Source organism: Eretmochelys imbricata, chromosome 9 (genome assembly GCF_965152235.1).
Source record: "Eretmochelys imbricata isolate rEreImb1 chromosome 9, rEreImb1.hap1, whole genome shotgun sequence".
Taxonomy (NCBI): domain Eukaryota; kingdom Metazoa; phylum Chordata; order Testudines; family Cheloniidae; genus Eretmochelys; species Eretmochelys imbricata.
Window position 1 is genome coordinate 15,638,911 of NC_135580.1, and position 17,500 is coordinate 15,656,410.

The window sequence follows — 17,500 nt, forward strand, 5'->3', positions numbered from 1 at the left end:
ATCAGGTTTATTGTATCACAACCAGAATCAGGGTACCTTGTCCAACCTCTTTACTTGAAAACTCATACAAGTTTGCAGAAGACGCAAAGAAAACAGATTTTTAATAATCTTATGTGGATGTCTTATATAGAATAACAATTACGGTTTTTAAGAGACCAAGCAGATTATACCCTAAAAACATGACATTTTTCGTAACACACTTGCTTTTTTTTTTTTTTTTTTTGCCTTTTTTATAAATTAAAAAATAGGAGACAATTCACAGCCTTTTAAAAAACAATATGCATTAGTTATTCTACATTATTTCCTGGTATGATGACAATGATGAGCAATAATGCCTTTTGCAGGCAGTATAAATGCAGTGGGTTCTTCTCTTCCCCACTTCTCTCTTGGCTCGTACACTTCCTAACTCATTAACTGAAACTTGTTGGATAGGAGATATTTTGAGGAGTTTATTGTCTACACAGTGTGTAGGTGTAGCTTTTATTACTAGAATATGGGTACAGATGGTATTTTACTACTTTGTATATATACAGATGTAGAAGGGGAAGAAGAGAATTGCTTTACCTACTGCGGAAATGGTAGTCACCTCTGAGGTGAAAATGCATTATACATTTGCCAGCATAACTACACTGTCCAACAGGAAGTGAGGAACATCCTAGCCAGACTTTTGAGAATCAGGCTTATTGCCCTCATATGCAAATATACACCTTAAAAATCAAAATTAGATTTATGTTGCTGAAGAAACATACCTGTGAGATATAACCTGGAGGCACATGTATAGGGGGAATGGATCCATTGGGTGACATCATGGGAACCTCTGCCGGTCCTAGTTGGAAAAAAGAAAATATATATATATATTTTAAACACAATTAAGCACACATAAATTGTGCTGACAAACATCACCATGTTAGAAACCTGTAACAACTGAAATTGAACAGTTCAAATAACTTCTAGTGTCTGGCTAATTTCTCTTGGGCCAATACACTCAAGATGATGCCACTGCCATATAGCTTTTAAAAATACCTTTCAATATTATTAAGTGAATGTTTTCAGTTATAAAAGAACTAAAAATACAGCCTTTATGCTATTATCCACCCACCAAAGAAGATATAGGTAGGCAGTAACGTGAACTCCCCCTTCCATAGGCCACAATTCCTATATATCATTAAACTGAATGAATTTTCCTCCTTTAGAGATCTAAGGAAATGGGGACTGCAAGTTCTAGACAGCTCCCAAGTAAAGCCTCCAATTATAATAAATTTCACATATATGAAAGAGTCTTTTCAAGAACACACTAGGACCAAACTCTTTATCTCAGCAATTCAGACTAACCTTGTAATGTGACTTATGTAAGCAACAGCCTTATAACTTCCACTCAGAAACCCAGCCCCAGATGTACTAGTTCCATTTTGAGGTATCAAATACAACTATAATAAAGTAAGTGCCATAAGTATTAGATTATTATGAACTGAGCCACACAACTAAAAAAGTAGCCAGGTAAAATGGAAAATAGAAATTGTTCACTCAACAATTTAAAGCAACGTTTAAATAGCCGCAGTTAAGATTAGGAAAGGCAATTAATAGAGATGCAAAGTTGTCAGCAACAGCAGAAGTTGTCCTGATAGCAAAGTGCCAACCAAATCTCACGGGATTTTTTACTGGATTGTTTCAAAAAAGTATGATGCTATCTAAGTACATTCTTATTACAGATCAGTTACAAGTGATATGGTAAATAAATATTGTAGTGGCACCTGCCAGTGGTGCTAGATTAATAAGGTGTATACAGTGAAGCGATCTATAATATCCAAATACACTTGAGTAGAGTATGGGAGAATTCTGCTCCCAGTTACAGCACAGTAAATGAAACTCTAGTTTGGTCCTATATTTCTATACATGAATTCACACCTTCGCTGAGGTCCAACACAGCAGTCAGTTAACAGCATACTTCAGCACTACCCAGCATTTTAGAAGAGGAGTCTAAGAATTCTGCATCCAATAGCAAATGAAGGGGGGAATGTAGATAGGCAGAATGTAATTACCTAAATTGGAATTTGGCCAGGAGGCTGGCACTGAGTCCTCCTAAAGTTAAGAAAGGTTCTGCGAGATCTCTCATCACCAAAAATTGTCTGGACCTTGTTTTCATGTTTCATTGGGAAGATGGCACCAACAGCAGCAGTATCATCTAATCACTAGCTCCACTTTTTACAGCAAGCTGGATATTTCTTCTGAGATTTCCTGTCTAAGTAATACCCAGATCTGACCCTGCTGAGATATTCTTGCTAAACACCTCAGAGAAACACATGACATCTGTCAATGGACCAGCTGCAACACAAAGTGATGCAAATGGTGATGCAAGTTACACATTGGTAAATGCATCTAAGCTCCCGCCAACCCCCCAAAAGGTGCAGGGATGAGGTTATAGCATGAATAGCAACCAACAAAGTCTTAACTAACCCAGTCTCTATACACCTTATAACATCTGATTTTCCTTTTGCTCTCTCTGCATTTAAATTACACCAACTGACTGGCATGTACCATTTGCATCCCCCTTCTGAATTTGGCTCAGGTTCTCAAATTAAATAATTTTTCATCCATCGATTTTGACATTAGGGGTTACACCAGATAGATATAGCTCTGAAATATGATTAACTTGGAAGATTTTGCCAGACAAATAAGAATTTGATAAAGCAGCTTCTGAGACGATCTCGGGACAGAAATATGTGGTCCACACAATGGGCAAGACATTAACAGAAAAAGTGCTCTTGTATCTACTAGCCCCCTTCCTTTTCCATACCTGACCAACCGCGGACCTCACCTGCTGTTCATCCTTTTTCCTAAGGACAAATCCTGATGAAGAATAAAGGAAAAGAGATAATCCATCTAGGCTTTCCCCTTTATATAGTTTGAGCCTAATAAATCCTGGCATTTCTTTTCCTTAAAGATCACATATTGAACTCTTTATCTTGCATATATTTAAGTGGAAATGGAACAAAAGCAACATGGTTAGCATTAAGTAGTAATAAATTTGTGGGAATTATTGCCATCTGCAATGGCTTTATTTTAGTTCATCAAAAATATGAAGTGGTGACCAGTTCAGAGAGGCATGTATCAGAACTCCCGTTTGGATAATTAGATGGGGAAAATGTAAATTGTCTATGTGGTTTCATTTGTATAACATATTTTTCAATTTCTATCCTAAGCCACTGTAGGCTGCACACAACTGCCACGTTTCAACTCAAAAGTGGTTGTATTTCAGCAAGGAAAAATGTATAGTTTACATAGATATATATAATATCAGATACATTTAACACACATACAGTCAATTTTGCTTATGGAACTTGACCTACATCACAATAATGAGGGTAAATAATTAAATACACCTCTACCCCGATATAACGTGGTCCTCGGGAGCCAAAAAACCTTACCGGTTATAGGGATTAGAGTGTACGAAGAAATAATGTGCTTTGAAATAATGTGCTCTGCCCCCCGGAGAGCTGCTTTACCACGTTATAGCCGAATTCACGTTATATTAGACCGTGTTATATTGGGGTAGAGGCGTAATTAAAATGGTCACGGGTACATATTGCAACATGAGTCATTCGCTGGGTTATTTTTACTTGAACAACTATTAGAAAAAAATTACTGCATAAACTGAAAAGACCATAACTTAGCATTTAAGTGACCAGTAATTCAGTTGCTATATAGAATTCAGTGAATGTTGCTTAATGCAATAAACCCTGAAAAACATTTCATCCATTTGAAGCCTTCCCCAAATTGTGATCCGCTTATAGCTGGAGGGGGTCTAACATGCAATGGCTGCCCTGTGATTTCCAATCACATAGAACTACCAGCTCTGAACTAAATTTAAAAAGGAACATTTTTAGTACTTGCAAATACACAGCAGGCTCTAACTACTCTTCAACTAACCGAAACACACTTAACTCCACTTCCTTTAGAACCATTTACACTAAAACATCTGCCAGTTGCTCATATGGAGCAGCAATCTTCTTGCAAGAAGAACTCAAACTCCTGTACAACAGATGCTGTTGACTGTAACGCTACCAGTTCAATAAAAATATCATGTTTTATCATCAAAATGTGAACCATGCAAACAGTCTCTTAACCTCAGGCATGACCCTTAAACTGTTAAAGTCATTTGGATAACAGTTTTTAAGGAATGTCAGACAGGTGAATGATTTGCTGCTAGAAAATCTTTTCTTCGCTGCCTTGATTTCAAGCCTCACCAAATTACTTTAGCATACATTATTTCTTCTCTCTCATCACTGTTATCAAAACAACTTCCAGGGGTATTGTATAACAGACAGAAATCGTCTCCAAACGGGGACATGTCCTGTGAGTTGTTAAAGTCTGTTCTCTGTAATAAAACCACCTTTAGTGAGTATTGAACAAATACAAAAGGAACTGTCATTTTTAGGGAAATTAAATATTTATTGATTTTAAGAAAAATGGGACTAACAGCTGCAGTTCTACCAATTCTGTTGTTTCGAGTCACAAGTGCATGCCCGTATTTCCTTAAAGGGTTTGAATGCAATGAGTTTTATTTCAAGTTTCTGAACAAAACCACAACATTCCAAGTGAAATTTAACTGAAAGAGCCAAATTTCACATTGTTTTAATGTGCAGCCATATACTGGTGCCAGGTTCACTTGAATGGTTTACTAAACCAGGGCTGTGTCTTGAGTTTGTAACAAAACCCAAAGCCAGAGGAGTGTGGGACACCTCTACTTGCAGCACAATAGGCCAAATTCTGCTCCCAGTTACACAGGTGTAAATACAAAGTAACTCCATTGACTTTCAAAGGCCTGCCCCCAAATGCTGTGCCCAGATCTGTTCAAAATGGAGGAGCCCTTTAAAATGTAAGACTAGGAGGAGTGGTTAAGTAGCAGAGATACCCCAACATACACACACACACACACACACAGCAGGCAGCCAGGAGACTGGGGGAGGTGTGAAGGAGGGTACGAGAGTGCACTCTTTCTCTTCTTCCCATAACCACAATGGGAGGGAGGCTTCAAATTTATCAGACACATATTAGCCAGAGGCCATTATAAGATGGCAACCCTGTGGGAAGTACCTGGGAAGATTCCCAGCATCCTCCCAGACTCTCAGCAGATGACAGCTGCGGGATTGATCTTCTCACCAACTACTGACCATGGACCTTCCTTGCTCGTGCTCCTCTCCCCGCTTTCTTCTGCGCTGCCCATTGACTAGTAGGTTCAGTCCTGTGGCAAGCAGCTGCCTGATGAAGTTTTAAAATATTGTGCTGTCTGTAAAGTGCATTTACCTCTATTGTACAACATAAATAATGCTATTTGTAACCCGAAATGTGTCATTGCTTTTTGATGCTATAATGTAATAATACAGCCCTGATGCATGAATTGTAGATTAAAGTGTGGCTTGACAACACATTCTCCACTTCTGTCTCTCTTCAAAACTGTGTCCAGTTCTGTCATAAGCAGGTTGACAATTCTCCTCTCTATTTCCCCCTCTGCCCCCAAGTATAGAGTGATGTCTTGTTTCAGGAAATTCTGACTCAACTGCTTATAGGCTCACTCTCAGACCATGACTCCTTTTTAAAATAATTACTACACAATGACATTTTTGGCAGAGATCGGGTCCTTTCCTGTTCCTGCAGGACCTTTTATATTCACACATTTAATTAAATCTCTCTAGTTTACTCTCTTTTCTTCTTCTAAGGTATAGAGGCCAACTCTAGTTAATTTTTTCTGCCTTGGATCATTTTAGTTGCTTTGCACCATGCCTTTGCAATTTGCCAACTTGTTTCTTCTCGTGTGGAATCACACAGCGTCTTTCAAATGAGGCCTCACTAGCATGGCACTATGTTATTCTTCCTTCCTCCACTGTTCCACCTAAATGTATTACTTGCCTTGCTTTTATTGCTAAACAACATTCAGTGTACAATATTATTCACAGTGTGTTCCAGGATCTGGGCATAGGCTCTGTTGTGTGATACCATTAACCATTTTACCTTGGCTTATTATTAGGACTCGGAACCCACCTGGCTTCAGAATAAACTTCACATTCAGACCACATTCACTGAAAGCTTCACTGATTTTCATGAATTTAGCGAGATAATTTGGGTCAATGTACAATTTTACATTGAAATTAGTGAAATTAATGGAGAAATTACCTGAAACTTGCTGATTTCAGCTGAGTTTCACTTTGAAATTGAGAGGTGCTGGGAACTCAAAATTTAGGAGGAGTGTGAACTTACATGGATTGATTGGCTCAGTAAACACTGACATAAATCCCTGCAAAGTAAATCCACTGAGTTTTGTTTAGCTTTATGATTATAATTTGAACAGAAAAAGTGCCGTGCATCACTCCCATTCATACTAAAATTTATATGATCTCTGCTTGGAATACAGGGCACGTCTCGGGAAATTCATCTGTTAAGCAAAAGGTGTGATCAAAATGGGGAGAAGACAATTAAAGGTCATGTTGGCCAGTGACATACACCTGCTTCTCTAAAACAAATGACCAGAACTTTTTCAGAGAACAGAACAACCCAGGTCTCATTGACCTTGGCAGCAATCCAAGAGTTTCCACAAAGATGAGCAGCTGTTCCAGAACAATTTCCTCAATGAAGCAGGCACAAACATTCACTATCGTGAATACAAGTCATCTCTTTACACTCCATTATTATCAAACAAACCTATCATCTACTATAAGGTGGACACTGCAAAGGAGAATCAGACACATCTGTTCACCTCTCGGGCCAATGGGCTTGCTCCCCTTTGCCGGTCAAGTTCCAATAGTGATTTTTTATTTGCCTACACAGTGAAGCTGTGTTAGTTAGCATATGCTTGCTGTGGCATGATCAAAAGTTTAAGTCATTCAGACCATTGTATAAAATCCTAACTCTTCATCATATTAATCTCAAATACCTTTTGTCTACAACATGTGGCCACAATTTTAAGGTGAGACATTTCACAAACCATCAGGGCTATATCAGATGCTGTATATGTTCCTGGAAAGCCATGAATCATAGCGGTCTTATGAGTTGGAGCTTTTGAACCTGGTTCTCCATTGCCTTGCCTCTTGTGGAGTCATTCACCCCTGTGCTTAATAGGTGTAAAATGTTACTAAATCAGAATGGCAGTGATTTCTATGCACTGGGCTTTCTCTCTGCACAGTTGTAAATGACATCACAAGGTGTAAGGTAGTTGAAAAATCAGGCCCTCTGTCTCTAATCTTGGTTAGCGCGACACTAGATCTTAATGTCACTTATCCAGGACTCAATGTTCCTGATCCCAGACGTTGGATTAGATTCCACATTCAGGAGAAAAAAGGAGAAACTTCTTTTTGGTGACAGGAGCTTAAAGGGAAAAAAAAGAGCCGCTATTTGTAAGCTTCTTAGGAGGGTTGGAATATGAGAAACAATCCACTCTGATACATCAGTGTTAGCACAGGTGAGGCACTCAAAGGTGCAAAATAAATACAGTAATACAATCTACCAAAATACAGAAGTAGTAAAGGAATTTATCACATGGCTTATCACCTCATATACACATACATTATGCATATATAGACACATGCTGTGTACATACGTACACAGCAGTCAACATTGAAAAGTCCTTAAATGATGCAGAGATGGGAGCCACATAAGCGTCTGGATAAATAAACAGATGTGACACACAAAGGCAGTATTAACCAGCGGCTGATGCACTGTGGTATACTATCTCCCGCTTCCTGAGATTAAAAATGAATATTAGAGTGTGGTAACTGCTGACTTAATAATGAACACCTCTGTGTACACAGACAGACAGACAGGTAATCCCTTAGGATGGATATACAACACACTCGCACAGAATATGTACACAGAATCTAATCTGTATTGTACTGTGTCTAGTCATATACATTCTAATTAGCATTTAAAGAAAAGTGCATTTTCTTTAGATTGCCCTCCCCCCCCCAAAAAGAAGTATTTGTCTGCTGTGGTAATAATGTATTTAGGCTCTTCAAAAACTGATCATTTGGGGACAATTTGGGGGGATTATGTCTCGGAAATCTACAGGACTTTCAGTTTTGTCCTCTCTGAGACTTATAAACAAAGGGTGAAATCCTGGCTCCACTGAAGTCAATGGAAGCATTTGTAGCCTCAGAAAAAGGATGGATGAAGATATCTTAACCTTACACACAAGAGGCACTGGGTGGCAGAGAGTCACACATATGTATCAAAGCTTTAGGTTAAAAACAAGTATGTTCTACAGAGTTCTTTCGTAGAAAGTCTTATGAAAATGTTTTTATCTGACCTGCATGTTTATTAGGTAGATAGTATGGCAGTTTGGTGAGGGATGGGGACAAGGTTAAGGCCAGCTGGGTATTTCTAAGGATGCAGACCAAACTTTGTTGTTGCTGTTGTTTTTGAATATATAACTTAAAATAAAACATGAGATGATCAAGCTGTAGGTGCCAAAAACAGTCATCAAGGCTGATGATTGTGCTTTTGACAAGTCAAAGGCCTCACTATCTTCTCACATCAGTTTTACACGATTTTAAATACCATTCACTTGTTATACCTGGATTTACATAGGTGCAGTCAAAAACTGATTCTACCCCCCTACCACCCAGGTATAAAACCTTAAGAAAAACTTTTCAAATTAACATACAAAAATTGAGTTGTAAGTGCAGTTACTCAAGTTGTCCAGGCATATGTGGGGTTTGGACACAGATTAAAATACCTTTGTTGTTGCCAAAATATGCCTGTCCAAGTCCTCTGTAACTTTGCTAGGTTCTTTTGCTACACATTAGTGTGAATTCTACCTATAAATCCTATGACACTTTATTAGGAGGGGTGCAGTGAAAAAACAACAACAAGATTTTCAAGTTAATTTGCCAAAAAGTATATTCTAAAATAATTAAACCAAAAGCAGCATTTTTAAAAAAGGTTAGCCTTCAGTATTCCAGTGCCATTTCTCCATGAATATCTAGAGATATTATTATCTGCATATCTAAACATGCAGATCTCGTTTACCTGTTCAGCACATAGATACTACACTGATGGGTGCTATAGTAAAACCCAAGCTAGAGTTTGGATTTGATTGATGTCAAACATGTGTAGAGAAACTGTCTCAACCAAAAATCAGACCAAAATCGCTTAGAATTGGTGCCAAGAATATCAAAGAGACCGTGCTTAGTGCATTCTTTTGGTCTGTGTGCATGAGATCTCTTTGCTCTGTGCTACCGGTCCTTCAGAATAGATTACTTGACCTGCTTTTTCTACTTGACCTACAAGTACACAATGGGAAGCTCAAGCAGCTTATACAAAGGTGGATCTGATCTGTAGTTAAGGAGCAGCATAAGACTACATGAGCTAATATTTTTAATAGCAGTAACCAATCCCTAGAAATATTTTAATAATTAACATAACAAATCAAGAGCTTTCCTAATCAACAGCATGCTATCACATAAGTATGCATATGTGTCCCAGATATAATTTTCTAGTTTTAGGCACGTTGTATGTAAATGACAAATTAAGGTACACAGTAACAGGAAATTAATTATATTAGGTCTCTCACTGAACATTTTTTGTCCAAAACTAACAAAACAGGACATGTTTATTATGAAGAGGCTGTATTGCACCCATAACTGAAGTTGAAGCTAGTTTAAATGCTCAGTGTGGATCTACATATAACCACAACAAATGGATCCCACCTGATATTTAGCATACCAGATGTTAATCCAGAATAGGATTTTACAATCTGGGAGAAATCAGACCAGATGTTTTAGAAATAGTAGAAGTTCCACAAATGAAGAGGTTTTACCTTTTACACCCCTACTGTTGGACCTTTTTTTCAGTCATCACGTTCTTCCCCAGTAATATATCTTTTCTGCAGCACTGGTGAGGTTTTTATTTTCACCAATGCTAGTTTTTATTCTCACCCTCACTAATTTATCCTCATATAGGCCCAATACTTCAAACCCATATATTTTAATTTTAGGCATGTGAATAGTCCCTTGAGATCAGTGAGACTACTCATGCACTGCAGAGATAACCTGAAAATCTGGAAGGGCCCACAGCATTCAAACAGACACACTTGCACACATCATGAGCATATTTATACTGGTCCCTTTAAAGCCGGGTGCAACCAATGCACCCTCAATGGTGTGCACACCCCACTGAAAATGTGTAGTTAGGTTTGTAGTTAAAAACACACCTTTGCATGGGCAAATGCAGACCTTTGCAAGCATAGCAGGTGAACATGCATTTATGTAGATGCATTAATTGCATGAGCATTTTGCTAATCTGTCCTTCCAATGTTGCAAGCAGCCACCCATTCACTCTTCACAACTATCTTCTGCTCAAAGCATCAATTTAAGGAGATACCACTAGAGCATAGGAATGTTCAATTGTAATAAGCACTAATAAGATAATTAGTGTGTTTTACAGGTACTAGCAATATCAAATGTTTTAAGAAGTGCTATGAAGATTAACTGTTTTGCTGCCCTAACCTGCATGATTACTTAACATGAATAAAGATTTCTGTTCAGCTGCTATAATAAAACTCTTCTGATGGTTGGCTCATCGGTCACCACTGCATAAACACTTGCAAAGAGTATGTTGCAAAAGTTTAAGCATTGAAAATAGGCATAATCCCATGGCAATTCACCAGCTGGGTTACAGTCTGTAAATCTCAACTGTCTAGACCATAAAACAAGAAACAAACATCTGTCTAAAATTAGTTAACTAGAACAGCAAATGCTGTTAAAGAAATTAGGATTACTATTGAAAGAAATGGAAAAAAACCCAAATATATTGAAAATCAACCATCTAAACTAAATCCATTATCCCACAAAAACATTGTGCACATGATCAAATTCTTCTCAGTAACCTGACATGAGCAAGCTGTTGACTATATGATGAATAGAAAGACAAGGTGGGTGAGGTAATATCTTTTACAGTATTGGGCTATCTTCTGTTGGTGAGAGACAAGATATTACCTCATCCAATTTGTCTCTCTAATAACCTGGGACTGACATGGCAACAACAACACAGATTACATGATGAATTTCAGTTTAGACTTTCCAAGACATTTAGATAGAAAGCAAATGTATCAACCCCTGCCTCATTCAGATCACAGGATGGACCTGTTCTGGCGATTAACCAGGGTTGTGTAGTAAAGGAGGTTGTTGTCTGTAGAATCCCTGCCTCACTTGTTGCAGAATTTGGAAGGTGTCTAATGAACAAGTCACAAAGCCACAGAAAAAGAAAGGAGGGTCTCATGGTTAAGACAGCTGAACGTTGCCCAGGAGAATTGTCTTCCATACCTGCCTATGCCACATAGTTCCTTTGTGATGCTATCAAGTCACTTAAACCACTCTTTTCACAGGTGGTAATTAATTGTGTGTTCCTCATTTTGCATGTGCATGATTTGCAGCCCTGGGGTCTGATTTGCAGAAGTGTTGAGCATTCCCACCTGCAACTTAACTCAATAAAAGCTTTGCTTGATCATATTAAATCAGGCGCTAGGTGCCTCAAATTGGGCACCCAAACTTAGTGGATACCTTTGACCTTAAAATCTCTGTCCCTCAGTTCCCTATCTATAAAATAGGGATGGTACCCCCTCATTTCACAGTTGTGAAAATAACTTCCTCAATATTTGTGAAGCACTTGGACACTAGTGATGAGCGCCATAGAAATACTCATAGGAAAATGACCAATTCTGTAATCAGAGCAGGTTTTGAATAATGTGCAGTAAATAAGGCATGGAGCCCCCTGTTTAACCATGAGAAAACGAAATATTGAATAGCTGTTCACTAAGCGAACACGGTCCACCCCTAGCACTGAATGAGACAAACAGTATGTCATCATGTAATTAAAGACTCTATCATAGTGCATATTCAGTACTCAATGGATAGAATTAAGACTGCCTGTACAACCTTAATTCTGGCATTTCCTAACTTTTTAGTGCTTGATTTTGCCAACAATGTTCTTTTAACAATTTATATTATAATATTACACACAAAAAACTATCACTACAGCAGGTACATTTTCAAATAGCATCGGCCCTGAAACAGAGGTACCTCTATCTGCAGAACAGATACAGTTGGAAGGCATGGTTTTGTGCTATTGTAATCCTCATTAGAACAAACACATCGACTGGCACAAAAAATCCCAAAAACTTCAGGTCAAGATTTTTTTTGCTAAATCCCAAAACCCTGTTTTCATGCAAAATTGTTTATAAATAGATTATCTGTTCATACATTAGCAGTCTTCCACTTACTATGCACTTCCATGTTAAAATTATAAAATGATCAATGCACCATACCTTTACAAAAGCACTTTGTTGCCTACTGATTTGTCCAAATTAGCAGCCAAATGAAACATTCAAGGGCCTATTCCTGCACCTAGGGATTCCCAAATTCCTAATGGGAGTTTATCACTCTAGAACCAAACTTTTCAAGCAGGTCCATACACTTAATCTCAGACATGGTGCAAAATATATCTGTTTAATCAGGATTTTTAGTTTGTGAGGAATTTAATGCACTCTAACAGAGACCAAGATGGGGGCAGCTTGATTTTTATGGCCAATATCGATTATGTGTTAAGTAATGTCCATTTTAATGCTTATATTCCACATAGCTATGTACCATATGTATTACTGTATTAAGTGCCTGATGCTAATATAGATCATTTGTTGGCAGAGGGATACGAAGCCACTAAACGCTGGATATGCTGTAACCACCACAAGGACACATGCTTTTGCCATTGCAACCTCAAGACAACAAAACAACATGTGTCAATGATGCAATGCTTTTTGTTGTGGGTGTTAATTTTGTGGCATGTCACACAGAATGCTTTCATTTACAGAAGTTTTGCTTTGATCACATCCTCTCTGAAAGATGACTATAATCACACTAATACCAGTTTTTTGTGATATTAACAAAACAAGGCATGCTCCAATTATTATTTATAATATAATTATTACATTACCATGGCAATACCAACACGATTGTACTGTCAGATGTTGTGTAGGACAGCAGCAGACACTACCAAGAAGATACTTAAAAACAAAAATTTGTAATTTTGACACATATTTTCATTAGAAGATAATTAGGTAACAATGGTTATTTGGTACTCATCCACCCACAGCAAGAAACATTGCATAGCTAAACTATGCAACTAAAACTAAAGCCAACTGGCAAGCCAACACCTTTCTGGCCCTGGGAATGACTAATAATTGGAGCAAAGAACTGAGGTGCCAGGACTAATGGGTTCTATTCCTGGCTTTACCACCAACTCAGTGGGGCCTTGAGTGAATCATCTCTCTGGATCACAGTTTACCCACCAGTAAAATGGGTAATAATATCTACATACTTCACAGAAATATTAAACCATGAGGCTCACATCATCATTGGTACATCATGTTGAGACCATTAGGTGACAAGCACTATGTAAGCACAAATAAATCAAGAAGTGATCACAGAAATTAGCGTGTCACTGCCCATACAGGAGAGAGCCCAGCTCTGATTCCAGGAAGTGGTGCACTGTAATCTACATTCTGGGAAAATTGAGTTATGATCTAAATCTGGAAGTACAGTTTAGAGTCATCACACCTCTACCTTCTCTTCATCTTGCTAGTCCATCCGTTATTATGCCAGCAGCAACCTGTCCCTCAATGTGCAAATGTATAAAATGCTAATTTCAGACTTGAGTAGTGACAAGTATTAGCTCCCATTTGGTACTCACAGGAACCTCAATGAACAGCTTTCTCTATGGTCTAGTTTGGAACTACACTTCCCATTTTAATACCTTTAAAAACAAACAGTGTTTAAAAACTTGCTTCTATGCTGTGATATCACTACATTCTACAAAATAAACATAAGTACCAAACATACAGACTCATTTTTCTATGGCCCTGGACATGCAAACCTTGCTAATCTAATGGCATAGCACGATGCAACAACAGAATTTGACTAAATGCCTAAAGTTCTCTTCAGTACAGAGAACATTAAAGAATTAACTGTTTACAAAATGTAAATATAGTAAATTAAGGTTTCAGAGTAGCAGCCGTGTTAGTCTGTATCCGCAAAAAGAACAGGAGTACTTGTGGCACCTTACAGACTAACAAATTTATTTGATCATAAGCTTTTGTGGGCCACAGCCCACTTCATCAGATGCATAGAATGGAAAACATAGTAAGAAGATATATATAGATATAGATATAGATATACTGTGATACAGCAAGGCCAGAGAGCAGCAGGAGGGTGTTAGAAGGGAGCCTTATTCCCTGTAGAGGGAAGAAAGTTTGCTATAGATTAATTAAAGCACCTGAATCCAGTCACCTGATAAAACCCCCCTGCTCCAATCAGACAGAAGAAGCAGTTGAAGCAGAGTGGATTGGTGTTGGAGCAGAGAGCAGTTTGGAGGGAAGCAGAGGAGAGTTTGGAGAAGTGCTACAGTGGGCTAAGAAGACCAAGACCCTTCATAAAGAGACACCTGGTTTGTGCAGAGGGAGGTCAGGAAGTCCCACAAGCTGAAGGGCAGGAGAGGAAAGTAGCCCAGGGGAAGGAACCGCTAGTTCAAGTGGTTTAGTGCTATCCCTAGGGCCCTTGAGCTGGGACCCGGAGTAGCAGGCGGGCCCAGGTCCCTCCCTCTCCACTCCCTTCCTCTAGGACACTAGTGGGGCAGTTAATACCCCAGTTCAGGGGCAAGAAACGGTGCCCTGAACCCCCGCAAGAAGAGAAAGCGCGAGACCCATCATAGTAGTGCTGGCACTTTGCCACAATACACATACAGAGAACATGAAAAGATGGAGTAAAAGGCTAATTAATTAAGATGGGCTATTATCAGCATGAGAAAAAAACTTTTGTAGTGATAATCAAGATGACCCATGTAGACAGTTGACAAGAAGGTGTGAGGATACTTAACATGGGGAAATAGGGGGGTGGAGGGGAAGTATGTGGGTTATTGACAAGGTTTTTAAGATGTATAAGAATAGCAGTGTCGACTCAGGGGTTTATATTTCTTTGGCTTGCTCATTTTCAGCCAAGAGGAAACAAACACTTTCCTTTCAAGAGAACTTGTTTGTATCATTCACTCAGCTTGGCAAGGTTTTCACGGATGCAGTTATCGTGGAATAATCACATTGATATGGGTCTCCCAAACAATGACATTCCCAGAGGGATTACCACTCTAAATAACAGAAAGTCAGCTATGACTAGAAGTCTGGAATCTGTAGAAAGCAAACGGGAAGGCGGGAATGCATCCTCTTTGCGAATATTTAAGGAATGCTCTTGACTTCATCTTAACAACTATAAGTTGAAAACCTAACTAAATATTTGCATGTCTTCGTACTTGACCTTCAATGTTAAGATTTAAGAACTCAGTTACCTGGCTTAACAGTACAGCCTTGAATGGATTGAGGAGTTTTTGTTTTAAACATTTGTTGCTTCGGTATTATGGGTATAAAATCTCTCCCCACCAAAAAAAATTTATTACAAGGCTGGGAAATGCAGCTTATTGAATAAATCTTTTTTAAAAATTTTGAGTCACAATTTAACATTTTTAACTGAATGAAGGTCAAAGTGGTAATAGGCTGAATTCATCTCTGCTCTGGCAAGAGCAAAGAGTTTGCACAGCCATTAGTGTGAGACTGCTGGGAGCTACAAAGCTAGGTTACCATGCATTCTCATTGCAATGGCCCCTATAGACCACTCCAGATACACAGAATTGGTGGGGCAGAAGAATACCCAGGCCAACCTCCTCGTACTCCAACCTAACTCCCTCCTTCCTCTCTGCCTGCCCGTATTCCAGAAATCTTCTTGTGCCAGGAGCTGGTAGGGAGTGCATTAATTTCGAGGGTTCAGAGTGGAGAGAAAAGGGAGTTAAATCAGTGCTCTGACCCAGATGTGCCAATTTAGATGGTAAAAAACCCACTGATTTCATTCAGGGCTATTTTCTGGTCTCAGAACATCACTCTTTACAACATTTTTGCATCTAAACATGTGATATTTCAAACATGTTTGTGTTTCAATGAGAAAAATGATTCCACCACCACCACCACAAAAAACAGATATTATGAAGAGGTTTCTCATTCACTAATAAGACCATATTAAAGAAGGTCCGTTTTCATTCAAAAATGTTTCGTGGAAGAAAGAAGTAGTACAGTATTTCACAGGAGATTCCCTCCCTTTCTTCCCCCTAAAGCTGGTAAATTAGTCCAATTTAGTGAAAGGGAATGAAACATGAAAAACCCATAATGAAATTTTTAGATATCATTGTGAATATGAGCTACAGTTCTGCCTCCTCCGTCTCACACACAAAGGTGGAGATTGTATATTAATCTGGGAGCATGTGAAATTCCATGGACAAATTAATGATAGGTGAGGGGGGGTCACTTGATTTGTAAAAATCTTCAGAAGTATAATTTCAATAGTGTCATGCTCTGTGGAGTGTCGGGGGGGACTCACTGCCTCGCCAGTTGGTGGAAATTTTATTAATATGTCATCAGAAATAGGTTGAGTTGCGTATCATTCAAAAGCCCTTTCTCCCACAAACAAAATGGTACCAAACATGGCAAACCTGGAACAATTATGTAGCTCTATAGACAAGAAATGTTTTTTAAAAATCGACTGTTTTAAATTATACTTTAATATGAGTATTCAAACGTGCCGCCCTCACAAACTTAAACTGTGTTATCAGTTAATGCTCAGATACCTGATAAATTATTTTAATGCTACAGAATACTATGAATGGAAAGTTTCAGAGTAGCAGCCGTGTTAGTCTGTATTCGCAAAAAGAAAAGTAGGACTTGTGGCACCTTAGAGACTAACAAATTTATTTGAGCATAAGCTTTCGTGAGCTACAGCTCACTTCATTGGATGCATTCAGTGGAATCCAGTGAATGCATCTGATGAAGTGAGCTGTAGCTCACGAAAGCTTATGCTCAAATAAATTTGTTAGTCTCTAAGGTGCCACAAGTCCTACTTTTCTTTTTATAAATGGAAGGAGTACTTCAAGTTGATTAACGAAGCAGTTCGGTAGTACTGAATATCAGCTTTATTATGCCAAAAGAGTTGTAATGAGGCACTGGTTAAGATGCTGGTATCCAGCCAGAAATTAGTGGAATCCATCCACAAAATGTATGCACACCGTTACATAACGTGCATTAAATAGTTAACTATAATCTCAATGTAATTAATTACAAAATTCTAGTTTTTACTTTCTCTTGATAATCTTTAAGCATGAAAGGGGAGAGGAAGAGTACGAACTAGCAGCTGAATCTTTGGAAAATACTATCGCAGAGGATCTGGTTAAAAACAACACTTGGTGGCATCTTATATGCTATAAGTAGCACACCCATAAACTAAATTTGACAAGGCTGGACAGGAAATACATTGATCATCAGGAGAAAGTTGAAGATGCTGGGACAAGTGCCAGCTGAGGGTGAGACTCGCCTTATACTAGGTCCCCTGGCATGCATTTTGAGAACACCTGCTTCTTCTGTAGTAAG

General features: G+C 38.5%; 1 protein-coding gene across 1 annotated transcript in view; it reads right to left on the reverse strand.

The window, feature by feature from the left end:
* FNDC3B (fibronectin type III domain containing 3B) overlaps positions 1–17,500 on the reverse strand; it is a 282,481-nt gene that overhangs the window by 175,246 nt on the left and 89,735 nt on the right. The window contains exon 3 of the mRNA XM_077826513.1: positions 750–826. Coding sequence (XP_077682639.1) covers positions 750–826 — 77 coding nt within the window. The remainder of the gene's footprint in view (positions 1–749; positions 827–17,500) is intronic.